Source organism: Acartia tonsa, chromosome 8 (genome assembly GCF_053477335.1).
Source record: "Acartia tonsa isolate MP-2025a chromosome 8, ASM5347733v1, whole genome shotgun sequence".
In the NCBI taxonomy this organism is placed as follows: Eukaryota; Metazoa; Arthropoda; class Copepoda; order Calanoida; family Acartiidae; genus Acartia; species Acartia tonsa.
This window is the reverse complement of record NC_137267.1, coordinates 18,986,735-19,014,044: the sequence shown is the minus strand read 5'-3', so window position 1 is coordinate 19,014,044 and position 27,310 is coordinate 18,986,735. Positions and strand designations below refer to the sequence as shown.

Below are 27,310 nucleotides of genomic sequence, written 5' to 3'. Positions count from 1 at the left end.
GCCCAGAGTTAAGGATAGTTAATAAAAAAATTGTAAAACATAAAAAGTATATGAAAAGAAAGAAACGGTGAATCTTAAATTAACAGTATTTTAAATTGAAAAGAACAGTAAAACTACAAATATCTTACTTAATCTCGCACTATACTATTCTATAATATACAGTAGTAATGTTTTTGCTTGTCTAAATAGATTATAAAATTAGGAAATTTTATTAATATCCTGGGGGTTGGGTTTAGGCTATTTTCCTAACCTTAACCTCCCTCCCAAAGAAGGTAGGGCGAATTATTCTATAACTCTTTTATATTAAACTGTTAGACTTTTTTGTTTTTCTAAATAATTGTTCCTGTGCTTGGTATGGCTGAGAATCCATATATCATGTCCATATTTGGGAACACTTGTGCCTCTGACAGATACTCAGGGAGGGAAGGGACAGTGCACTCCTCTGACAGATACTCAGGGAGGGAAGGGACAGTGCACTCCTCTGACAGATACTCAGGGAGGGAAGGAACAGTACACTCCTCTGTCAGATACTCAGGGAGGGAAGGGAAAGTGCACACCTTTGACAGATACTCAGGAAGGGAAGGGACAGTGCACTCCTCTGACAGATACTCAGGGAGGGATGGAACAGTGCACTCCTCTGTCAGATACTCAGGGAGGGAAGGGACAGTGCACACCTTTGACAGATACTCAGGGAGGGAAGGGACAGTGCACTCCTCTGACAGATACTCAGGGAGGGAAGGGACAGTGCACTCCTCTGACAGATACTCAGGGAGGGAAGGGACAGTGCACTCCTCTGACAGATACTCAGGGAGGGAAGGGACAGTGCACTCCTCTGACAGATACTCAGGGAGGGAAGGGACAGTGCACTCCTCTGACAGATACTCAGGGAGGGAAGGGACAGTGCACTGGAAATTATAATAGCTCCCTAAAATTTTAAATTAAGCTAGCTATACGTTCATTCGTTAGCTTGATCTTCGTAAATCTTCATTGAGTGGTGTAAACTAGCAAACAATGTCTAAATTTTCAACAACTATCTAATCACAGGTGGGGAAATCGGATAACAATCTATCATCTATTGTTATATCCCTCAAAATCCCTGCAAATATTGCGATACTAAGGGTAAAAGGATTCACAATTTTTAAAAAGGCTAATAATTCAATTTTAACCTTGTGTTTTGTGTTGACAAATACCCAAATTGATATGCAAATTCATTATTCATTTTAACTTTTCTTTGAAGATAAGTATATCTAAATCTTACATAATTCAAGTCTTATATTAATATTTTAACAGCAATTTTTTTAGTCATTTTGGAAACTTCATATGATTTTCTTATAAAAACTTCACAAAAAAGCTGTATATGGAAGAAAATGATTAAAATAAAAATGGGTATGAATGGGAGCCGGGGAAGGGGGGGGGGGGAATTAAGGTTTATAATTGGGGAATATACATAATAAAAGAAGGGGTGGTAACATCCTGCGGGGAATAAGAAAAGAAAATCAGCAGGGATATTTAGGGATAAGACAATGGTAGATGAATTGATATACATTCCCTGTGATGATAAACAAAATTATCCCTAAAAATTATAATTTAGACACTACTAGTTTGAAGCAACAAATCAAAACTTAAGAGTAGTTACCAAAGTTTTAAGCAAACGAAGAAGAAACGTATACCAGTCTAATTTAAAGTCCATTGTCCCCTCCCTGTCTGAAAATCAGGGAAATTATTATTACAGCGCAGGTGTGTAACGAATGTGGAGGGAAGGTTTTATTGATATAAAGATTATTAATTGGACAAACAATATACAGGATATTACACGGCAAACCAACATTTATTTTTGCTTTAGGGGGAATTCCATGGCACTAAAATAGACATATCGTATACGTAGAACTTTTAAATTATAAAGGGTTTTAGCGTTCAATGTCCTACAATCAAAGGTACTATGAACTTCCTTTAAGAACCCTATCAAAACCTGTAACACTTATTTTAATGACGATTGTATGATATTAAATAAAAGTGTTATAGTTAGTGACTACAAACTAATGTTGATAAAATAATTACACAATATTGTTACATGGATATAATTCTTCAATTCTTCATATTTAAAGGGTCATTTGAAGGTTAACCATATGATAGTACTCTGTTGTAATGCCTCTATTTAATGTTCACCAATCATTCCTTTAATTGGATTCACATCACAGATCTGTAAACAAGATCTATTTTTAACAGGTTGTGAAATAATTTTCATTATATTGCTTCAGAGAGAGAGAGAGGGGACAATGGGCTGTTTATTACACTAGCCCCCAAAGTTTTATAATAGCGTTTTCTTATTCGTCGGCTTAACAACTTTGGGGACTTTTACTGAATTTTGATTGGTTGGTGTATTATTGAGTGTCCAAACATTTCAACCACTAAATGTAATTTCACAAAGAGTAATATTGTGTATCATTATTGCGGATGTACATCAATTTATCGGCCATTGTCTTATCTTTTTAGATCCCTGTAATAAATGGGGGATCGTATTAAAAAATATTGGGTATCAGTACCTTATATAATTGATATCAACCTTAATTGAAACATAACAATTTAAACGATCTAAAGTTTTCCATTATATAATTTATACTACTCAATCTGGTTAGTGGTTTGCAAGATCTTAAAAGACAAACAAACACCTTACCTTATAGCAGAATTTAAAAAAAAATGAATTCAAATGTTTAATTTGAGATGAATTGAAAAACTGTTAATCTGATAAAAGGTTCCAAACAATGGGGGTAGGGAATATCTAAAAACATTTAAAAGTAAACACAGGGATCTAAAGGTATATGACAATGGCCGATAAATTGATGTACTGTACGTCCCCAATGATTATACACTTTAAATTATCTTTTCTGTAGGTTACAATTAGTAGTTGAAATGTTTAAAAACTCAACTTACTGAACCAACAAATAAAAATTTCATTAAAGTCTCAACAGTTGTTGTTGAGAAAACGATATTATGAAACTTTAAGGACTTTTGTAATAAACAGCCTAATGTCCCCTCCCTCCCTGGTAAAACTGCATAATCAAACATAAACATTTTAGTTCATTTTAGTTAGGGGATGATTAATCAGAAGAAAAACTGTTTTAAAACGTAGCAAGAGCAAAATTAGAATTCCTTTATAATTTATTCAAATATGAATTTTACATAAGCCTTTAAACAGGTCTAACATATTGCCATGTTTAATTAATACCTAATGGCAAAAGCAATATAGTCGTTGGCTCAAAAAGTTTGGGTGCTTTTATTATATTTTGATTGGTTACTAGTTTCAAATTAGAAATGATCCAATTTTCAGCAAATAATGGTAGTCTACAGAAATCAATTCATCGTCATTGATGATGTATATCAATTTATCCTCCATTGTCCTAGTCCTTACATTATAAGATCCCTGGATTAAAGGCAGAAATAAGATATAACCAACAAGCAAAATAAATCTAAAAAAATATTTGGGGGGCAAATGGAGAGGTCGTCAATTTTACGATGTGTTGCCCCCCAACGACAGCGGAAAAACATGTATAGGTTTCGTGATTTTCTTCCGAATTAATTTCGTTATTGGTATGAGCTGGATTAAAGGTAACACGGCAGTTATAATCCACTTGAAAATGGATTTTTAATCTTATCTTATATTTAGAGCTGATTCCGTGACCTGGAACCCTCACAAGCTGATGGGAACCCTGCTCCAGTGTTCTACTCTACATGTCAAAGAATCCGTAAGTATCCCATTTAGAAGAACAGCTACTCTTTATCAAGGGTTGTTTGTAAGTCCTTCGCTTAATACATCAAAGTTTATAGAAATAGTAATTATTCGGATTTTAATACAACTGAAGATGTGAAATTTAATATTCTTAATAGATGGGATCTTTATAGGGATAAGACAATGGACGATAAAATGGTATATTATATCCTAATATTGATAAACAAAATTATCCTTTTTTTAGATTAAAATTATTAGTTGAAAAGTTTGAACACTACTTGTTTGAAACCAGCCAATAAGAATTTAATAAAGATATCAAAAGTTTTTCTTCCAACGAAGAATGTAAAATGGGTTTGGAAATTTGGGTACTATTAAACTTTGCTGTCTAATGTCCCCTTCCTCCCTGGCTGCTTATAGACGCAAACACTATAATAAACTCTTAACATTCTAAAGTAAGTATACCTTTCTTGTCCAAGATATGTTTGAGTATCATTTATATTAGATCATTTTATTGGTATTTAGTCTTTTTAATTTATTATAAAGAATGACAAACAGACAGAACCTAATTATGTAGTTCTTTTGCTAGAAATAAAAATTGAAAATTACTTGGAATTTGCAGCTTGCATAGCTGTAATGCAATTAAAATGTTTATAAAATCCACTAAAATGTAGTGAATTTATATTCTAGCCTACGGGATACAATAAATACTCCTTTGAAATAACCAATATTAACTTGGAAAAACTTTATAATTGAAATTCCAGTCCAAAATTTTAGTGTTCATGTAAAAAGATCAAATATTTATTAAATAAGCTATGTTAAGTAACCAAATTAGAGTAAATACAAAAGCGATATGTTGATTTACAATTTGAATTGTTTACATCGACAATAAGGCACTGAACGTTCATAACTGACATATCAACGACTTGTTGTAATTTAAGTCAATATTTTCCCCCCCCAAAAATTAGCAATATTTCTTATATTACTTAAACACTTATAAATGATCTAATGTTTATTTTTATAAATATTGTATGAATACCTTTAATTTTTCCCCTAAGCTGACAAACCTTCAATCTTTGTTCATATTTTAGCTACATTCTGTTCTTCTTTCCAATAATAAAAGTATTGAAAAAAAGAAAATCATCAATAATACCAATATTTTAAAAAAAATCTATGATTATTATGTTAATTAACATTATTTGTTATTGTGCGTGAATACTGTATAGTATACCCTTACAAATATCAGTTTTAGACTGCAGAGTTTTTTTTTATTAAACTGAAGATAGAGTAGAAAGAATTTGTTTTGCATAGGAAACACATTCTCTCAGGGATGGAGGGGATAAGTGACAGTAAATTATACTGGGACAAAAAGTTTCATTCGCTTACTAAAACTTTAGGCTCTTTTACTAAATCTTGATTGGTTCTTTTAAACTAGCAGTGTCCAACGTTTTCAAACTAACCATGCAGAAGGAGTAATTCTATTCAATAACATTGTGTATGTACATTAATTTGTCATTTGTCTTATCCCTTGATATTCCTGATATGGAATATATTCTGTAGGTATGCACAGTAAATTCTTTCTTTAAGATTTGGTGTGCAATCAAGTCCGCGCAAGTATCATATTGCCAAATCAACAGATCTATAGTATTAATGTTTTACAAACTACCACCCACCCTTTTTCACTGATCTTTTTCGTCTGCTACCAAATTGTTTCTTCTACTTGGCTGTGTTAATATAACTGATACCATTGGTTGATTTTCAATGACCCAATTGAGAGTCGGCACAAGGGAAGTGCGATGGGGAGATCCAGTTATTTAACCCCTTCCCCCTCTAGTGTTTTATTCTAATGTCAAATCTACAGTATTACTAAAGTAATAAGTTTATTAAGATCGAATGAAATTTTGTTCAAAAGGGACAAAAAAACAATTTATTATAAAACAAAAGCGAAAAATTTAAAAATAAATATCTAACCTCAAATATGAGGATAGCAATAGTACGTATGTAGCCACAGGGAAAATGTTATAGCAGTCTAAGACTCTAAATGCAAATGGAAGTAGATTTATTACCTACAAAAATAAGAGACAAGTTTGATTTATGTTAAATCCAGTTGTGCATTGTCTGGACAGGTTTGTTGCCAGCCAGTCATCTAAATTTCTGGTTGCCAGGCAGTAATAACTTCATTTCTGGTTGCCAGGCATTAATAACTTCATTTCTGGTCGCCAGGCAGTAATAACTTCATTTCTGGTTGCCAGGCAGTAATAACTTCATTTCTGGTTGCCAGGCAGTAATAACTTCATTTCTGGATGCTAACCTCATCTTAGTTGCCTAAAACGAGGAAAACTAGTCTATTTGGCAATAAAATAATAATTATGAAATAGTCCCAATAAATCGTTGATTCGACCAATCAACCCGCATCCCTAAAAAAGACTGTCTAACCCCTCCGGGGGTGTAGGTCTCTAACCCTGTGGCATCATTTCTCTGTGGGGTACTTAACCTAACCTATATTATGCATAAAAATACAATTTTGTTTGTGGAATGTGTTAAAATCTTATTTTTTATAAACCACAAAATACAGTCATAAATGATGAAAGTAAGATTACAAAGGTATATCCACTTTATAGGCATATTTCTAAATATATGTATAATTTATTTATATTTAGGGTCTGTTGATCAGCTGTAATCAGATGTCAGCTGATTATCTGTTCCAGACGGATAAGTGCTATGACGTCACTTTTGATACTGGAGATAAGGTAAAAACACTCTACAGTAGCTTAGCTATTCTACAAAAAGGATTTGTCAATCCTTACGTCGCATCAATTTAATTTTCGTATAAATGACAGTACGTATTTTGTTAAAAAAAAGATTGTTAAAAATGTAATAAACTATGTAACAAATATAAAACTAAAGACGTTTTAAATGGTTCCTACTGTTGCTATGTTAGGTGCGCGATATAAATTGTTACAGTAAAGGGAGTGTCTTGGCCCATAAACAGGCGCAACTCACTACCATGCACACATAGGACTTCTCAGACAAAGGTCATGCAATTAAAGGGTTGGTTGTCTGTTGGATGTTAATTAGTATTTCATCCCTTTCAAAGCGGATGATGCTCTGGATTATCTAGATAATCACTTAAAAATCGAAGTAGTATCCCGCCCCTAAGAAAAAGGTAGTATATAACAAATACATATGTCTTATTCTGCGAATTAGTTTTAAAAATATAAAAAAATCCTAAAAACACATTGTAAACTCCTACTGTTCTATTCTTCATCTAATCTGTAGTTTGCTTATCCTTGCTGCCCTATTTAAAGCTATAGTTTTGTCTTTGTTCTAAGTTAACTGCGATGATAAAGTCTAAAATGCATTTAATGAAAAGCGTTTACATATCTAGATCTCTATCTATGGCAGATTTAAGCCTAGGGATCTAAAGGGATAAGACAATAGCCAATATATTCATGTACAACTATAATGAGGAATGAATGCACAAAAAGTTGTAGATTACAATGAGTGGTTGAAACGTTTGGACTTATTGAGCCAACCAATTAAAATTAGTTAAAAGTCCCCAAAGCTTTTGAGTCAACGAATAAGAAAACTTTATTATAAAACTTTGGAGATTAGTGTAATAAACAGCCTAATGTCCCCTCCCTCCCTGGATTTAAACCCATTCAAAGCCATATGCTTTAGAACATCACCTGACCAGATTTTTAAAGTTTTGGCAAAAAGGAGAGAGTAGAAAGAAAGAGATTCAGTGAAAGGGGAGGGAGAGCAAAAGAAAGGGGAATATAGAGCACCTGACCAGTCGAGGTTTATGGTCGGAGGTTTATTAGCCCAGCCTCTCATTGGTCGGAGGTTCATTTCAAAGGTTGTGATTGGTCGGAGGTTTATTAGACCAGCCTCTGATTGGTCGATATTTGCCGCCATTTTGGCCTTGGATTTCTTCCCTTTACCTTTCGTTCTTTTTCTTCCCCTTTTACCCATAAATTCCCCTCGGTTATGACTTATCATAACTTCCAAATATATCTTTCAACTTATTTTATCATTTTTATAGTTTCCTCATTTGAAGTCGTAATATTTTTAAATTTTTCATATTTATCTGATTTTATTTTAAAAGAAAACATGACTTTATTTTTTCTTACTAACATAAGATAAGTTCAAAAACAACAAAAATCAACAAAGCATAATTCTACTTTTCTGCACATGAACTATAATGAAGCTCATTATAGTGCCAATAAAAATTACACCATACAATACAAATGACCAATGACAGGCAAATATACAGACTAAATTACCAATGGCAGGAAAGTATACATTTTAATTGAACAATGGTAGGCCAGTATGACGTCATTTTTTAAGGGATCTATAAAAGCTTCTACAATTTATTTGTCAAAATCAGCCATGTAACGTCATAAAAATGAGGGAGAGGAGAGAAGAACAGGAAAAAACACTTAAAAAAAGAGATGGATAATCCCTCATTTTTATGACGTCACTTGGCTGATTTTTGGGACCTGTTGTAAAGTTAAATTTTTGATATTCTATTATGATCTTTTAATTTTATTCAAGCTAACCGTTCCACTTTTTTTCCAGGTAATCCAATGTGGACGTCACAACGATATTTTCAAGTTCTGGCTGCAATGGAGGTCTAAGGGAATGCTGGGATTTGAGAAACAGATCAACAGGCTTATGGATCTCACTGCTTATCAGGTTTGCGCATTTTTTTTGTACTGTTTAGGGTTTAAGTTTTTTTTTATAACATTAGATTATTCTTGGGTTGTCATGCATTTTAGAAATCAATCAACATTATATCATATGTTATAATTAAACAAAAAAAAACTATTAGAAAATTTACTCTTTAAACATGTGATAGGAGAGAAATCAACAATTTTAATCGAATTAGATTGTTCACAGCAAAATTGAACCCCCCACAAAAAGTTCTTTTTGGTAATTTCTAACCCCAAACTCAACCTTCCCCCCCCCCCCCTAATCCACGATAAAAAGGCATGCAACCCCCCCCCCCCCCCGAATAATTTTGCAGTGAGGTTAGAGAGGAATGTAGTGACCCATTAGATCCAATCCCCCCCCTAATTGATTATTTTGGGAAGGACACATCCATACCTTGACATGTTTGCATATGCTCTAAAACACATAAAAAAGCATAATTTCATATAAAATGTTTTCCTTAAAACAAGGTTTCGTGATTATAAAGAGATATTTCTTTATTTTTTTAGAAATGGATGTATGGATATTTTTACAGGAAAAAACTGTTGTCAATTTAGGTTGCTAACATGGACTTCATTGATTGATCAGTTCGTTTATCCAGCAGGAGGAGAGGGGGTACAAGTTTAACACCATTATTGTACATGCTAATCTGGTGTAAGATCCATGTAATAATAAATGCATATATTGTTCAGGTGAAGCGTATGAAAGAGACCCCAGACAGATACTACATAATTGTGGATGAACCAGAGTGTACCAATGTCTGCTTCTGGTACATCCCAGAGAGGTAAACAAATTTCCAGCATGGCTTCCAAACTGGATTACAGCCGGTTCTCAGCCATAATGAAAAATCATGTATAGCATCTCGTAATATAGACAATTTCCCACGAAAATTAAAAAAAAAATTAAAGTTTTGTTTGCACGGGATTTCGGGCCCTCGGGGCTAACAAAACTTTTTTAATCTCATAATTTTTTTTTTAATATCCATGGAAAGTTGTATTTATATACCTTTTAGAAATGGTTTTGATAAAAATTTAAGAGGCTTCAAAAGGTTTTCATATATTGTATAAAGTGTTTTTTTTGCATATTCTGCTACAATTATCAACGGTAAATTTACTGCAATATACTTCAAAAACAAACACACACACACACACACACACACACACACACACACACATACACATTACACACATCCACTTACTTGGTTGTAATGACAAGAAAAAGTGCCAATCGATCATAAACAGACTTCAACAGAGTTTATTCATTAACGAAAAAAAAAAAAAAAAATCTATAAAGAATTTTAAATAAGATTTGGCGAGGGGGGTTGGGGGTGTTCATATTGACAAACCCATCCTTAAATATGGTATAAACAAGCCCATGAAAAAAAACCTAAAGATTCACTGCAAGACACAATAATTTCTAAGATAATTTGCTATTCAAATTTTGTTTTGTTAAAACGTCCTAAAATTGAAACACCCCCCTAACCCATAATTCCCTCACCAGAGTGTTTTAATCTGATAGTAAACCGATAATGGGAGCTTTAAATAATCCCCTAAGAGGTACTTACTGTTAGAACCAAAACCACCAACTTCAACTAGGAACAAGCTTTATCAAGAATAATTCACCTCTAAACATAAAAAAGGAGTGCCCCCTACCCCCAAACAAATTATTGGATACCGACTTAAAGTTTTTGGAAATAATATTATCCCCCACCTCTCAAACCTTTGTTAACCCTAAAAATACCCTACCTGACCAATAAAAAATTTGTACGTCCTTGTGGGACTTTCATCATTAAAATATCTCAATTTGTTCAGTGCAAGATCTTTATGGACAGACAAAAAACCCTATTTCTTTGTATCAAAGGATTTCTTTACTTTAGGGGCATGCGGGAGGTGGTTCTTACACCTTCCTCTACGCAAATGAATTTTGGAGGCTTCCTTTAATCAATTTTACCCCCTATATGCTCCACCCCTGACAAGCCTTCTGGCTGTTCTAGCATGATTTAGTTATAAAGTAGTTGCACTTGATTATAATTTTTTGTATGATTTTTTTAATGTTTGGCTTTATTTATGCAACCTACCAGTTACGGGGACAAAGGGAAGAAGAATTTTTTTAAACGGCTTCTTTTTAGTTGCTTCAAAGAAAGTTTTTGTCAAAATAAGAAGTTTTATCCCTTATTATTTAGGCTTGGCTTCTTTTATCTTTTGATTAAGTAGGTAATATAAAACTGCTTTAATAGCCCTCAAAACATGTTTTAAAAAAATGTTAAAATATTTCTGCAATAAGTTTAATCTACAAATATTTTTTCTAGATTGTCAAATATTTATTCAAACCAATTTTTATCTTAAAAATACTTTTATTCCTAGAGATTTCAAACAAAAGGGGGAGTTTATAATAAAAAGAATTTAATTTTAAAAGATTTGTTTATTTTTGTTTTGTTTTATCACTAAATGAATTAACAGACGACAATCAGGGATTTAACGGGATAAGACAATGGCCGATAAATTGATGTACATCCCTAATTATGACACAAAAAACTAACCCTTATGTGGTTGAAACGTTTGAACACTTAACTTAATAAAACAATCAACAAAAATTCAGTAAAAGTCCCCAAAGTTGTTAAGCCAACGAAAAATAAAACGTTATTTTTATAAAACGTTACGATCATTTATTCGCTTTTAAACAATTCGAACGGACAATTTTTGGTTTCAATTACTTAATTTTACAAATAGCTTTAAATAAATTATACTTTCTGAAAATCTCTATGTCTACCGATTCTGTACGGATAGGCAAAACTGTGTCTGAAAAGGTTTAGCTGTGCTTCTAAAAATGTTATCGATGGAAAATTTAATTTCAATATTATTTAGGCTGAGAAACGAGAAGCGTGACAAGTGGTGGCAGAGTGAACTGGGTATTGTCACAGCTAAGATTAAGGTAACAGTTGTCTTGTGACCATCGAACAAAGATAGTTCTATGTCAAAACTACGGTTGAATCCAAGTTAGAATCCAACCAGTAGCGGGCGGTAGGAGGGTGTAGAGGGGAGTCAACACCCCCCTTAAATTTGAAAGGACGGCTTCACCTTTTTTTCACACCCTCATGTTGAATTGATATGCACACGACTGGATCTAATTTCTGGGAGTTATCTTTAATTTTCATAATATTTGCAGGGACTGATGATGAAGAAAGGAACAATGATGATAAGTTATCAACCTCTGGGAGATATCTTTAATTTGTATAATATTTGCAGGGACTGATGATGAAGAAAGGAACAATGATGATAAGTTATCAACCTCTGGGAGAACTCCCCAACTTCTTCAGATCTATTATTTCCAACCAGGCACAGACAGGTGAAATATTTGTAAAAAGATTAGTTTATTTGTGAAAGATTAGTTTATTTAAAAACAATAGTAGAAAAGCTTCTATATAAAATATACATTTTTAATTTAAGTTTTGTTTGATTATAAGAGAAGAAAAATAATATAAAACTAGAAAAAGCTTAAAATGAGAGAAAGGTTGAATGAAAGACAAACAGACGAAAAGAACATAAAAAATGGGTGTCTTTAAGTAAATCCTGAATAACAAGGATGGCAGTCACAAAAGGGAAGCATTAAAATCAGAAGGAATGACAAACGAATAGTACTCTTGTAAAGAGTGTCAAAACCTAATAAGCAGAATGTTAATTTGTAATTTTAAACAAAATTGTACATAGATTTATTCCAAAATACTGGATACACAATACTGTACAATAGACATACTTTATTTTTTACGATATAATTAAAGGGTTGATTCGCTAAAATATTGAACCTTCTTGTTCTAAAAATAATTTTTTAAAATAAAATGAATAGGATAATTATATGATACAAAAAGTTATTGTCCAAAAGGTTAAAAGTAAAGCAAAGTTTGAAATCGATAAGACAATTCCAACATGTTTAAAGTAACGAAATGAGCTAACAATTACGAACGGACAGACGGATGGACCAAAATTATAGCAAAGCTTCGCTTTAAAAAAAATAATTTGTGTTTACTTTTTCCAGAGGAAGATGTTGACTTCATGTTATCTGAGCTCCATGAACTGGGAAATGATCTCTAAACAAGAAACTCAGGTAAACACCAGGGATTTTAAGAGATAAGGTCGACAATGGAGGATAAATTCTTGATGAATAAAGAACCCCCTTAATGAATAAAATTATTGGATACCGTTATTTTGAAGAAACCAATAAAAAATTATTTTAATTATTAAGTTTTTGGGTTAATAAAGCAGACATTTTAGTAAAACAACACTGGGTACTAATATAATTTGCCGTCCAATGTCGTTTTAGAACAAATAAAAGTAAAAGGATGATTGTCTGTCTGACTCACTATTGGTTTGTACAGAAGGATCTTGCTAATCGATGAATCTAAGTGATTTTTCTTAAGATTTAAATAGTTCAAGGGAAGTATTAATACCTGTTTTGGGGAGGATACCACAACTTTCCTAAGAGAAAAAAATTCAAACCTCCCAGAAAATTCTTCTATTTCTTAATAAACTAAAATAAAAAGTGCAGGGGCGAATACTCTCTACTTTCCTTAAGGGCACCTAGAGGCATCTAGGGGTGTAGCCAGTAGTAGAATATTTTGTATGCAAATATTTATTTTATGGCGCAAAAATGTAAATCATATTCCAATTTTATATGTTTGCTTTGCTCAACTTCATATATTATACTCTGCCAAAAGATGACAGTTTTTAAACTTTTTTTTCTCTATTGAGAAAAAATATCTCAAATATATTAATGCAAATAAAACTTCTCGAATTATAAAAAAGTTCTACGACTGATTTTAACACAGAGAAACTTTTTTACGTTTAGTGTAGACTCGTCCGTCCGTATTACTGTTGTCTGTACATTCTTTTATATTGCATTCATATTGCATTTGCAAGAGGTGTTGATGTTATTTGTCTATCTGTCTAATTTGTTAAGCTTCACTTTTATGAATGTTGCCATTCTTGTTTTTATTAAACACTGTTATATTCAAAAGTTGTCTAAGTATTTTTGTTTACCTATATAATAATTCCATTTCTTATCTATCACCACCAGATTTCTCACACAAAATTTTCTACAAACTTTTCAGCAAAATCCTCTAAATTTTCAGTGGAATCTTTCGAATACCCTCTATCCATATTCTTTTACATCTTCAAAAAAGCTTGTATGTTACGATTATTTTGAGAAATATAGGTTAAGAAAGTTTCAGGGGAGCCCAAATAGGCTAAAGTTTCCTGCAGTGGCTAGGATTTCCGAGTTACATCAGAGTAAAACTTGAAGGAATGAGGATGAATTTTATGGCTAATTTTCCCCACATAAAATTTTCTTCAACTCACCAGTATCTATTCATCATATCTTTTTAAAATAAAAAGATTTTTTTTTCTAGGTAAGAATTAGTTGTGAAATATTTCTAAAAATAAAAGAATTCTTAAAATTTTATCACAGTGTTAGTTTTCTGCAAACTTTCTACTTTTATTGAAAATTAGTTATTGTTTTGATTCTAAGATTATTATGTATCTCTTCCTTTATTTCTCTTATTTGCTTATGTTCCTCCTTTAGAATTGAATTTGTTTTGTTTATGTTGTAAGTGTTACAAAGGGTTTGTGCAACTTATCTCCTGGATAAATAGAACTCCAGCAATATTATTTACTTTGGAACATATTTCAAATCCCATCAGCCAGCCCCTAGCCACATTTATGGTGCATCATAAAGGATCAATGTTTTGTTGCAAAATTTATACAATGAAGAAAGAAATTAAATTGAATTATAATTATAAAAGATTTTAAAAAAATATATATGCTTATTAAAGATACTTTTTAATGATATAACCTTTCTCTTAAAAACATTCAAGTTTTACAATTACAGAAATTGAGAAAATTTAATTTAAACTCATTAAATTTACAATTACAGAATGCTTTATTGAAAAAATAAAAGTCTGAAAATCTGAAGAAAAAATTAGAAATGTTAGACAAGTTTAAAAGACTTTGAAGTAGAAAATTAAAAGTTGATCTTTCAAATCTACCAATACCAGATTTCCCCTTGGCAAGAGATTTTAGCAGCCAGCATATTTAAATTCAGTGGGCTGGAATTAATCACTTAATTGTATAATACAGCTAATTACAAACTTTAGTTTTCATTCCCCTTTCCTCATAATTATTCTTTAATTGCTCTCAAACAATGGTGTTTGATTGATCTAATTTGTCAATATTTTTTCTAAATTCATTAAGCATAATCAATCACTTTAATGTATCCAGAAAATGCCTAGATGCAAAACAGGTGCAATTTGACACCATTCACATTTCGCAGTTAGGTTTCTGAGACAAAAGGATTTCAATGCTTTACACTAAATCATGAATAAGTAGATCACAATAAGACCTTGATCATTCCCCTTGATATTTATTGAATTTTGATTTATAAATCAATCTTTTTTTCAGGTATCCTGTGGTCTCAAGACAGTCAATCAAGTGTTAGTCGATCTCTTATGTAAAGATCTAGAAATTTATTCAATGTAAATATAACATATATGTAACTATGTATGTACACATAAGTTTAATTATGCTTTTGTGGACAAATATTATACCATTTAATGAAGTGTTGTCTACTTATGCATAATTACTAGCGGGTCCAAAAGCTATCCAATTAGATATCAAATAGCTTTCAATGTTAGATGTTGAGATTAAATACAGAAAAGGCACCAAACTATGCATGGAAGATAATTTGAATGAACTAGACTGTAGTGATAGAAAGGCAGGCTTCTAATCTTTGAAGATATTAAAGATTTTAGGCTATTGTCTTTATAGTAGAAATTTTATTGTCAAATTAAAAATCATTATGAAACTGAAACACAAATTTCCCGAATAGGGTATTTGAAAATGGAAAATGTTATAATAAGAAATATATGTAACCAATGGAGTTTCAATATAGAAAATTTATTTATCTTTGTTGAATAATGGTTTAAATTGAGACCGGTTTCTGTTGAAATAAATCATAATTATATGTTATACATATTAGATATTATTATTAATTATTATTGATCATTATTAGATTTTAACAGTCTGGTGATTCAGGGATGAAAAATTGAAAATTATATTGTTTTATCTTCTATGTTATTGATATATATAAAGATATTATAGAGTTTTAAAATATATATAATATATAAAAAAAGATGTATAATGTATATGTTATAAAAGAGTTATATATATCTGTATCCCAAAAGATGCAATGAAATTTAATCATATGTAAAAATCAAAGGACAAGTCCTTTCTTGGCTTTCAAAAAATTATTTTAAATATAAATGTCTTTTGCTATAAAGCCAAAGTTTTGTTTAATAATGCACTAAACTATCAACACCATTTCTATGATACTTTATGGTTTTAAATTGCAAAAGGCAGAATTTTGGTCTTGTGATCCTTGTACTTTGTTTGCTTTCAAAAAAGTAAAAAAGCTTTCAATCTTTTCAACCTGTACTTCTCAAGCTTTCAAATATTTATTCAATTTGGCTTTCAATATAAAATTCATAAATCTAGAAATTTGATATTTGCAAAGGTATTTGGTTTAAATAACTTTTTGTTCACAACATTCAAATATCATTTATATAATTTTAAAATCAATCACTTTTTGTTACAATTCTCGGCAAAAAAAAACCAACATGAAAATAATACCCTTTTAGTATTAAAATGCATTTACCAAAGAAGCCAAAATTAATTTTACGCATGTTTTGTGAATAACGTCTGTAGTTGTGTAATTGTATCCAAATGTAATGCCTTTAAAGGTTGTTTTGTAATTACAAGAAAATAATACGGTTGTGATTTTTGCTTTCACGTAGAGATGAACAAAATCACGGCAGCGACACTGCAAGTCACGCAAGTCTTCCAAAATTGTGCGCACGAAGTTGAATATTGATCCTTCTTCCTGCCACAACCTCACACCATATCTATGCATATCTATCTATCTATGCTTGTAGTCAATGTGAACTTATATATATATATATTTATTAAATTGTCAAATATGTTTATTGTTTTCATAGAAAATACAAAAAAGTAGAATTAATAAGTAATCTTTGATAAAAAAAATTACATGAAATGTGTTGTTAATTTTATTTTAATTTAAAGGAGTAGGATAATTTAAAAAAAACTAATAATAGCAATAATTAATATTTTCGAAATTAATAAAATTTTCCTCCTTTATTTGTAGAAATAAAAACAAGTGTAAATCAAAGTAATGTATAAAAAATCTCAATTTAAATTACATGAGAAGAAAGAAAGTAAAAAACTGAATTAATATTTTTGCAATAGTTTTCACCCTTTTAAATAAACCCATATAACTTGTCTTTTTTTATAAGAAAAATCAATTAAAAAAAATACATAATTCTTATTCTAATTGACATTGAAAAGTAGTTTTAAAAATTGTGAAACCATGTAGATGTTTATTTTAATTTGAAAAAATAAAATGTTTTAATTTGCATTAAAAATAAATGTCATAATAAATTTTCTGTTTTTATAATCTAGGTAAATGATATTCAGGTTGTTCTTTCGTCTTCAACTCAGGGAAAAAGGATAGTTAATTCAAATCACAACTATAATACATCCATTTGCACACGTCAAATTATATAGTTTTCTTGTAAATATTGCATTATTTTCTTTATAGAAATTACACAATAATTATTGTACTACAATATGCCAACAAACAATAAATTTAGTATTAGTTAAGAATTTGTAATTTTGAGTGGGATAAATGGCGTAAAATTAAATTAATCATTCCTTTGGATTAAAATTTTATTGTCCCTGTTCTGACTATTTAATGGACTTAAGGAAGGATAAACAAAGCACTCTAACACTGTAGGTAAAAGGTTATCAAAGACCTAGCAGCCAACCAACATTTTCATTTTTCGTTCCTTGTGTGGTGGTCCTTGCATGGTAACGAGTTGTTCAGATATTTTGATCAAAGGCATTTCCCATACCATTAATTTCACTTATTAGACATAGCATCAGTAGGGACCATTTCTGAGATATCTTATGAAATAATCGAACTTTCACCTCACCTTCTTGGTAAGCAACCAAGTTGCCGTTTACACTAATGTAACTGAATTTGAGATAGAGGTTTGGTGATTATTTAACTTATTTCCTATTAATAAACAGTTTGACTTTACAGTGGCATTTGATTATTTTGATAGATATTTTTTTCTCTCTAATTTTTACTGTAGAGAAACGAAACTTATTTTTTTATTTTTTTTATTATTGAGTTTACTTATTACTTTGTCCAATCTTGTACGTTTTCTAGATTGTACCTAAAAGTTTCAGGAATCATCATGCAGTTTTATTGTTAAGAATATTCTAACATGTCTAAATTAAAGAAAAAGATCTATAATAACCTAAATACAACAGTAAAATAATATATTAGGTTACCTTTATTGTATTTGTAAACAAGGATTAACTTTACACTAACTTAAATTAATAATACGAAGTTACAGACCAACAAACACTTTATTTCCTATATTGAAATATACGCAATTGTGTAATTTGTCATTAAACCAACATATTCAAGAATAAAGTACAAATTTTTCAAAAAGGCATCGAGTTTTGGAATTTCAATAATGAATGTTTTCTATTTGCTGTAGTAATTGATATTTACACATTGCAAGAATGTTAGCATTACAGCCATAAGTTATAAGCATTTTAATAGCGGAGCTTTTCTTCACCTACGGGCAGTCCTCTAATCATGCAATTTGAATACTTTATATGAATTTCAAACTTTTCATAAATCATTTTTTTAATAGTAAGGTTTATTTTATAATGTACTACAGCAACTTTTTGACATTTTTAGAGATTTTTTATACTTTTAAATAATATTTAGTTTATTAAGTATCAAAAGAGCTATTACTTTATAATTTTGATAACTTGCGGCTTCACGCCTAGCATCTATGGACTCTGTATTAAAGGGGCATAGAGGGTATACATGTAGCTTAAACAATCTTACAACTTAAATCTGAGAGTAAAATGGTCTAAAACCATCATAGGACCTAGGTGATGCCTACATTAAATAGAGAACCCAATCGGTTCAGTGGTTATTTCTTATTTAGTGGTTGATAGTTATTCGAATCTTCTAAAATATGCATAATCTGACATAAAAAGTTAAGCAAATAATATTTTAAAATTGAAACTATGCATAAATCATGATATAAAATTTATGAAAGGGTAGTTTTGTATGTAATACGTTTTGTATAAAAGAATTGACATATTGTGAATTTTATTTAGTTTATTCTTCATATTTGATATGAGGATGGCTAGAGTAACAGATTGGAAGGTTTTACTCATGTGCTTTATATGTTTTACAGACTGGTATGTATCTTACACATTTTAATAGAAGTTAAGTATAGTGCCTATAAAAATACAATGCAAAAGACCAATCATAGGCCAATACACAGACTTAATTACCCATGGTAGCATAGACGTCCAAGGGGGGGGGGTAATGAGGCGATTACCCCCCCCCCCCCCAACGAATTTTTTTCATTTTACCCCCCCCCCCCCCCCCCCCCCAATTTAAAATTTACCGTTACCCTGGGGGTGCCGTAGGCACCCCCAACCATTTAGGAGGGGGTATTTACCCCCCCAAACAATTTGGGGGGGGTGTAAATACTCCCCCCAAAATAGAAAATCTCTAACAAAAAAAATTTTTGCATTTCTAATACTAAATTTTTGATAAAATTTAAATTACCTCCAAAAATTTTACCCCGGGGGTAAATTTTGGGGGGGGTAAACAAATTTTACCCCTGCCAACAGATTTCAGGGGGGGTAATTACCCCCCCCCAAGCAAATTTTACCCCCGGGGTAAAAATTTTGGGGGGGGTAAAAAAAATTTGCGGCGCGCTTCGCGCGCACTTTTACCCCCCCCAAAACCGAATTACCCCCCCCTTAAAAAAATTTACCCCCCCCCAAAAAATAAAAAGCTTGGACGCCCCTGCATGGTAGGTAAGAATACATGATTTTAATTGACCAATAATAGGCCAGTAAGACGTCACTTTTTATATGGACTTTAAAAAGCTTCATTTTAATATCAATTAGTTTATACCCAATTATAATAAAATAAGAGTCTACATCCCAAAAAGCCTCTAGGTGCACTTCGGGTGTGGAGGAAGATAAAGTGAAAAAAACATTATTTTTTTTAAGGGGAAGGGGGTAATCTTTTATTTGGAGAGAGTGAAGAAACTCTATCATAAAATAGTTTTTAAAAACCTATCCTGCACCTATAAGAAGCTTCAATAAAAAGAAGAACCATATCGGTTCAGCGGTTAGTGAGATCCTTCTCTACAGAGAAAAAAACCTACTATTTTATATTATAGGATTTTTTGTTGTTGTAAATTTTGATCCGTCGTCAATGACATATGACAGAATGGCAGACCCCGGAGTATTTTGAATTTTATTTATTTTAGGATTGTAGTTGTAAACGGACAAGCAGCAACGAAAACATATTTTCTTAACAAAGATTTTGATCTCAGGTATAAAGCATGCGAATTTTTTTTACATATGTGAAATATATTTTAGGAAAGTAAAAACCCCCAATAAACTTTAATTTGAGTTATTTCTTATTTGTAAATCCCCAATGATGATACACAAAATTTCAAGTAGATTACAATTAGTGCTTGAAACTTTTTAACACTTCACTGAATGTTCTAATCAATAAAAGTTCAATAGGAGTCCCAAAAAAGTTAAGCAAACGAATAAGAAAACGTTATTGTACAACTTTGGGTACTAGTGTAATAAACAGCCAAATGTCCCCTCTTCCCTAACGAATGCTATGTACAATTTTGTGCAATTAGACTTTAACATCGCATTTGATTTCACTTTTGATATAATTTTCTTATTCAAATAATTTCATTGGAGTTACCGTACTCTGCTTTATGAAAAGAAATTGAGCCATTTTGAAATTCACAACTTTTACTTTATTGTTTCAGATTAATGTTCGTAAAACTATTCTTTTTAGGACGACCTATTGTTCCGACTGTAAGGAATATGAATGTATCATACAACAAGATCAGAATATTCAACTTTCTGATCAGTTCACCATCTGTTCAAGGTATTTTTCTCAACTTTTTTGTTCAAGAAAAAAAATCTTATTGTTATCCTCTCATATAAAAGAGTAAGTTCTTTTTTGCCTGAAGCTGAAGATCTCGGAAAATGCTTGTCCGAATTTGTTGTGTATTTTTATGACCTACCCGTCCACCTGTATAGTACAGGGGCAAAGCAATAGGTCAATAAATATAGTGGCCTTTCCCTGATTTTCTAGTGGTTCAGACAAGGACATCTAAACCTTTTTTCTGTGTTTTTGGGGTCTTGTGTGCTTTATTTAATTAATATAAATTTAATTTGTAAGCTATAATTTGTAAACTAAACCTTTTTTGTAGATTTTTCCCAATGAGAATCCAGAACCCTGAATATGATCCATGGGCAACTGTTGTTACTATGGGGACAATTAAAGACGACTTTTCTGAATATCAGGTTAAATACATTAGAAAACTGCTGAATATGAAAGTTATTCACATTTACAAATAAAACTAATTTTCTAGGCGGCCACATCACAAGACTTAGCCCTAAATCACTACCTGAATCAAACCTAACCTTACCTAACCTAACCTTAACCAACCCAAATTGACGTCCTATCGTGTTTAACAACTATTTTATTACTTTATTGTGTTTGGCTGGATTTAAATGTATGTAAAAAACTAATAAACAAGGATGGCATCATCCATATAAGCGAAGCACTGAAACGGTAGGGCAAACGGACATTACCATTTGTATAGTGTCAGAACTGAATAATCAGAATATAGATGTATAAGAGTCGAAGCAAAGTTGTAAGTAAATTTGTTGAAAAACTGCTTGATACAGGATAATGTTTATGGACATACTTACATTTTTAGGACTTTATTATGGAGTTGCTTCGCTTGTAACATTATACTTTGTTGTCCCAAGAATCAATATATCAAAAATCAGATCAATCGGATAATTAGATCACATAAAAATTCGTTGTTAAAAAAGTAAATAAATCAACATGGACGTACGGACATTCTGGTAATGATTATAGAGTTGCTACGCTTTCTAAATCGTGCATAACTACTAAAGGAATCACCATGCAAAGTTTGAAATCGATAGGACAATTCTAATATGCCTAAATTAACGAAAAAAGCTATCCGTTACGGACGGACCGACCCTAATTATAGAAAAGCCTCGATTTTAAACATGTGTTCTGTGTTCAGTGTATATTGAAGTGTATATTATATAGGTCCTAATTTTTTTAGAACATGTTCTTTTATTTGTTGGCTTTAAAACTTGGATTAAAAAAAATCTTTATTGGGTTCTACAAAACGAGCTAGGTTAAATATAAATAAAAAAAATATAATGCAAAGGATTAAACTTTTATCATAGTTTGATCATACACCATTTCAGCCCATTGTCTAGTTCTTTTAAGAAATATCAAAACTAAAACTTTAGGAAGCTTTTCTGTATGGACGTTGGTATACTGGTCCTTGGATTGCCTTTAAAGCATGGTAAGTTTTAATTATGGTTATATTGTCAGCATTTTGTAGAAGAAAAACAGAAAAAAACACTTCTTTCAATTAGATTAGTGCAAAAATAGCCTTTTATGATAAACCTTCCTCAAAAATTAAAAAAATAAATCAAGAAATTTTCTCAGGAACGATACAGTATACAATTGGGAAGGTCTTGGCACACAGCAGCTTGACCTGCAGACCTGGCACCATACCTGCCTGGCAGTTGATCTGAGCAGCGGTACTGCAAAGGTAAAATAAAATGAACACTGATAAGAATGAGTTAAGAAAAGAAGAAGCTATAGTACCCAAAAAATTACGTCATACAATACAAATGACCTATGATAGGCAAATATACTATACATTATATTTACAATGGTAAAAAATATCCTAACCTATCATTGGTCAATTGTATTATATGACGTCAATTTTTGTTAGGCTTTATGAGCTGCTTCTAAGGAAAGAGAATTATCTTAAATATATTGATTTATAAATTTTTATTCTAATTTATAATACATTTTAGCTCTATGAAAACGGAGAAAAGACAGGGGAAGTGACTTCAATTAACTTGGCTGCTTTTGGTAGAAATATGACTGGAAATATAAGGTACTTTCAAAATCATTTTTAAAATGTCTTTTGGAATGTTAAAGTATTGAATTTAGTTTACATCTATTATGTCATGTTCTAACTAGGGTTGGGCCGGATATTTTTTTGGCTGGATACCGGATACCGGATATCCGGCTGATTTCAAATACCGGATATCCGGTATCCGGCCAGATATCCGGCCAACGCCGGATATCTGGCAAATATCCGGTTATCCGGCCAAATTACCGGATATCCGGCCGGATAACCGGCCAAATTACTACATATTAAAGTAACAAAAAAGGATATAGTCCCTTTCGTGGCAACGCACCTTAAGGGGCGATTCGTTGACTTTTTAAAATTGCTTTTTATAGGTTATTTTTGGTTAGGTTAGATTATATTTGGTTAGGTGATTGCCCCGCAGGGTTAGGCAATTGGCCCCTTATAGTTAGAGTACCCCGCGAGGGTCTTAAAATAGGAGGAAAGCTACGAATACGAATATTCGCTCCTTAAGGGGCATTACCACGAAAGGGACTATACCAGCAAAAAAAATTTCTTCATAAACTGGTGTTTTATATTATACTAGCTTACTACTTTATATAATAGGATAAAATTAAGGTTAAAACTTAAAAATTAAGTAACTTTTAAATGAGCTTTCTTCCTAGCAAATAAATCTAATTAACTATTAATACCCTCAATCTGTAATACCAACCCCTAATAGTTGAAGGATGGGCGGGGAGGTGGCGTTGAATGCCTGCCCCCCCCCCCCCATTGTTTTTTTCCTATCCTATTTTCTGTGTATAAAAGATAGAGGGCTATAACTGAGTGGCTTTCGAAATATGGGTATGACACATAACTGAAAGTTGAAATTTTTTTAATACCTCCTTCCTGGCAGGCACAGGATGCCAGCAAATCTGGTAAGGTCATTCAGGTAAAAGTAAAAATATTTTTTTACTTAAACAAAGCATTTCATGTTATCTAATACTAAAATATCCTATAGTCGTACATCCTTATATGTAATATATGTGTTCAAGTTGATTTCAGTTTCAGGTATAATCCTGCAAGTCCTGAACCTCCAGGTCTCCAGAAATCTTTAAACGGTTCCTGTGACCGAAAATTTTTACTTGAAGATTTCAAATAAACTTATGCGTTTTTATATATCTTCATGACATATTACAATTTCATAAAATTCGTTGCCGGTTACCTGCCAACCATCGGTTTGCGGTCAGCTGCCAAGTACTGCTGCCACCGCCCAAATTTATGTTTTGAGATTTCTAATATAAAATTTACATAAAGATAAACATATTCAGAAAAAATTGTTCTTCTAGCTTCAATAATAAGAAAATTACAGCCATTTAAGATTAAAAAAACAGAGATTTTTGTTGTAAAATATAAAAGATTATATTGCCGGATATCCGGCCGGATAGTTTCAATATCCGGTATCCGGCCGGATATTGAAAATGGCCGGATATCCGGCCCAACCCTAGTTCTAACACCATTTTAATTATTTGTTCTTTACAAATTATACTTTATCTAATTTTCAGAATTGTAGCACCAGGTTGTGCTTGGGGCAACATATATACATACCAATATAATGTTATGTCTATGTTTGGAAAGGTAAAACAAATTAAGATTTAAACTAAAAAAAAAATTTGCTGGGAGATAAGGAAAGTCATGTAAAAATACGTCTATCCATCTCTTGTTCGGGTTTTTTTCCTACTTTTCCTCTCATCCTTTGTTTTTAGACGTATTTTTATGACGTCACACATGACACTTTCCGTATCTCCATTTACTGCAATCCTTCCCTAATCGTTTAAGAATATTATATTCTTTGCTAGAATAAGAATTCATTAAAATATTTGATTTTTTTCATATGGTGTTCAGATAGTGGACTTTAATATTTATTCTGGAGCTCTCACTGACCAAGAAATGAAAGATTTTACTGGTAAACAACTATTCTAAAATAATATAGTATTTTCTTTGTTGTTTACACTGTATATGGAACAGATTTATGAAGGAATAATTTTGTTTATTATAATTGGAGACGTATATCAATGTAACACATAGCGCATCCGCTTGCGCCGGGGAGTTGATAGGTTCGAATCTCGAGACGAAACTGCGTCATAACTTAGACGTTAAAAATGGTTCCTACTGCTGCTATGTCAGGTGCGCGACATAAATAGTAAGAGTAGGGGTTGGTTGTCTGATGGATGTTACTTAACCTAATATCCTTTGGTGTTAGAGTATCGCATCCCATTACACAAGGATGATGCTCTGCATTCTCTAGATGATCATTTAAATCAAAGAAGAATCCCGGCCTTATGAGGTAATGGTAAATATCAATGTATTATCCATTGTGCTATCCCTAAAGATCCATGTATTGCAATCATCCATTGGGTTAGATTTAGGTTAAAATGTAATTTGCTAGTTAATTTCACTTCTGCAACGTTTAGTCTCCAAGTTAGGTTAAAAACCAGAGACGGTTAGTTGCTTGAATGGTACAGATTGTTGGAATAATAGTTATTTATCGCATTATATTATAGACAGCTTTTTGTGGATATTGAAATGAATTTGTTTTTGGTCAATACAAGATTAATATGACTGGGAAACGGTTCCAATCCAGCGTATATTAATCGGTTTCGAGGCCATACTGTATAAATATAATCATTGAATCAAGGTTGCAATGACCTACGAATGAGAGAGGGAGATTTGTTGAGTTGGTCCAGGACTACCTGGGATATCTATGGAGCCTCTAATACAACTACAATTCAGGTATAAAAAAAAACAATTACAGGGACATCTATATCCATAAAAGTAAAATGTTATCAGCTGCAACCAACAACTGAGCTAAATCGAAAAAATTTCTTTAAAGGTTTTGTATATATGACATAAGTTTGTATAAACAAGGATGACAACATCCATAAAAGCGAAGTTTTGAATTGGAAGGACAAACGAACATTAACACTTGTAGATTGTCAGAACTAAATTAGAAGAATATTAATGCATCAGTACAAACAATATTGTAAGTAAATTTGTTGCAAAACTGCATTAATAGATTATACTTACATTTTTGGGACTTGTTCATAGAGATGCTTCGCTTATAATATTGTACCTTGTTATAATAGGAATCAGTTTTCAAAAATCTGAAAAATTGGATAATTTTAACATACAAAAATTTGTTGTCAAAAAAGTTAAAAATCGACATGTTTAAAATGAACGTACGAACATTCTTGTATTAATTATAGAGTTGCTGCACTTCCTAAATTGTACCTAACTATACTACAGGAATCATCATGCAAAGTTTGGAATCGATAGGACAATTCTAACCTGTTTAAATTAATCGACCCTAACTATAGAAAAGCTTCGCTTCATATAACATCAAATGATACTTAAATTTATAAATTTTAGAATTTAAATATGGAAGAGGAGATATGTTATAAAAGAGATAAAACCTTGTTATTGGTACCTCATCAAATGCCATTTCTACCAAATACTGTGGATTCTTGCAAGTAACATTTCTCTATATTTGATATTTTTCATAGAACTTCAAACATACTTCATATTTCATTGGATTTGTACAGTACACTATTTTATATACGCTAGTTTTAAAAAAAATTCTATAATATCATATAGATAAAATTACATAAAGATAAAGGAGTTGTGTTCAGAAAGTTTTAAACAAAAAAGTTTTGTCAAAAGAATTGATTAAAACAACTGAATCTATGTTATAAAAAGTAGTAGTCAAAAAAACATGGAGAAACATATCAAACAAGCAAATGTTTGTTACTTGTATTAAAACTTGGTTAATACTAATAAGTAAAGGTCATGGCTCGACATGGGGATAAATAAGATTACTTTACATAATTAATTAAAAATATGTTTATATTTTAGTAAATTGTCTGGTAAGACCGCGGCATATTCCAATGAACAAGAGTTTACTGAAATCACCAACTTTCTCTCCAGCAATAATCTGAGGAAAAATCTTGTATATTTATTCAACCTGCGACCGTGACTCAACACGCAGCGCATCCGCTTGTTGTTGGGTAGGTGATAGGTTCGAATCTCGGCCTAACACAGTGTCATAACTAAAGATGTTAAAAATGTTTCCAAGAAAATAGGCACAACTCATTAGTGAACAGTAAGGACTTCTAAGACAAAGGTCGTGCAATCAATTGGTTGGTTGTCTGTAGGGCGAATAGACGCTTTACACCGTAATAAGTATTAGTATATTCAGGAGTAGGTGCGTGATAATTTATTCAGATAACAGCTGAATTCATAGATGATTGGTCAACTAACTTTGTCAGTCAGTCTGACCGTTTATAATTGTAACAATGTAAGTAATAATTATTTAGGCTATTGATCATCTAATCTGTCTTTTAGTCCTGAGCTGGATCTTTAAATCATTTAGTGGTGAGCCGGATCGGGGTGCGCCAGAGGTGATCCAGATTGGCGCACCTTCATATCGATCTTTAAATCAAAATGGCATTGGCGATCCAACTCACCAAGTGGATCACCTTTGGCGCACCGGCTACACTCGTTTGGTATAGCCACCGAGCCGGATCGGGGTGAGCAGTATTAAATAGATTAATATTTTTTTCAATTAGTTTTAATATTTTATTGCAAAACTATTGTGAAAACATTTTTATAATTATTTTTTAAATGAATTATATATTGTTTTATATGAAATGCACCGTACTGACACGGCCAAAAGCTATAAAATTGTACCGGCAAGTATG

At 31.7% G+C, this 27,310-nt stretch overlaps 2 protein-coding genes across 3 annotated transcripts in view; both read left to right on the top strand.

Annotated features, from left to right (window-relative positions):
* Positions 1 to 16,939, top strand: part of Gad1 (glutamate decarboxylase) — a 50,811-nt gene extending 33,872 nt beyond the window's left edge. The window contains exons 13-20 of one of the 2 annotated variants that reach the window (XR_013881786.1): positions 3,665 to 3,743; positions 6,385 to 6,474; positions 8,306 to 8,422; positions 9,130 to 9,221; positions 11,302 to 11,368; positions 11,603 to 11,782; positions 12,470 to 12,538; positions 14,887 to 16,077. Coding sequence is in view for 1 of the 2 variants with exons in the window: in XM_080169322.1 (XP_080025448.1) it covers positions 3,665 to 3,743; positions 6,385 to 6,474; positions 8,306 to 8,422; positions 9,130 to 9,221; positions 11,302 to 11,368; positions 11,683 to 11,782; positions 12,470 to 12,525 (601 nt within the window). In the remaining variant the exon portion in view is untranslated. Of the gene's footprint in view, positions 1 to 3,664; positions 3,744 to 6,384; positions 6,475 to 8,305; positions 8,423 to 9,129; positions 9,222 to 11,301; positions 11,369 to 11,602; positions 11,783 to 12,469; positions 12,539 to 14,886 lie in introns of both variants that reach the window. The other variant, XM_080169322.1, reaches the window with a different exon arrangement.
* A 1,781-nt stretch (positions 16,940 to 18,720) lies between these two features.
* LOC145326509 (uncharacterized) lies at positions 18,721 to 26,586 on the top strand. Its single transcript, XM_080169881.1, has 12 exons — positions 18,721 to 18,789; positions 19,881 to 19,946; positions 20,432 to 20,524; positions 20,853 to 20,946; positions 21,937 to 21,992; positions 22,139 to 22,244; positions 22,516 to 22,598; positions 24,119 to 24,191; positions 24,459 to 24,519; positions 25,252 to 25,346; positions 25,983 to 26,083; positions 26,466 to 26,586. Exons 1-12 carry the CDS (start codon positions 18,725 to 18,727, stop codon positions 26,584 to 26,586), a joined length of 1,014 nt encoding a protein of 337 aa, XP_080026007.1. The 5' UTR covers positions 18,721 to 18,724.
* Positions 26,587 to 27,310: the final 724 nt, after the last annotated feature.

Bases quoted from the DNA above. Each gene is read 5' to 3' on its own strand.
- LOC145326509 (XM_080169881.1), top strand. From the start codon at position 18,725: ATGAGGATGGCTAGAGTAACAGATTGGAAGGTTTTACTCATGTGCTTT. The intron at 20,525-20,852 runs GTATTTTTCTCA...CCTTTTTTGTAG, and splicing joins CAGTTCACCATCTGTTCAAG to ATTTTTCCCAATGAGAATCC. The intron at 24,520-25,251 runs GTAAACAACTAT...CATTGAATCAAG, and splicing joins AGAAATGAAAGATTTTACTG to GTTGCAATGACCTACGAATG.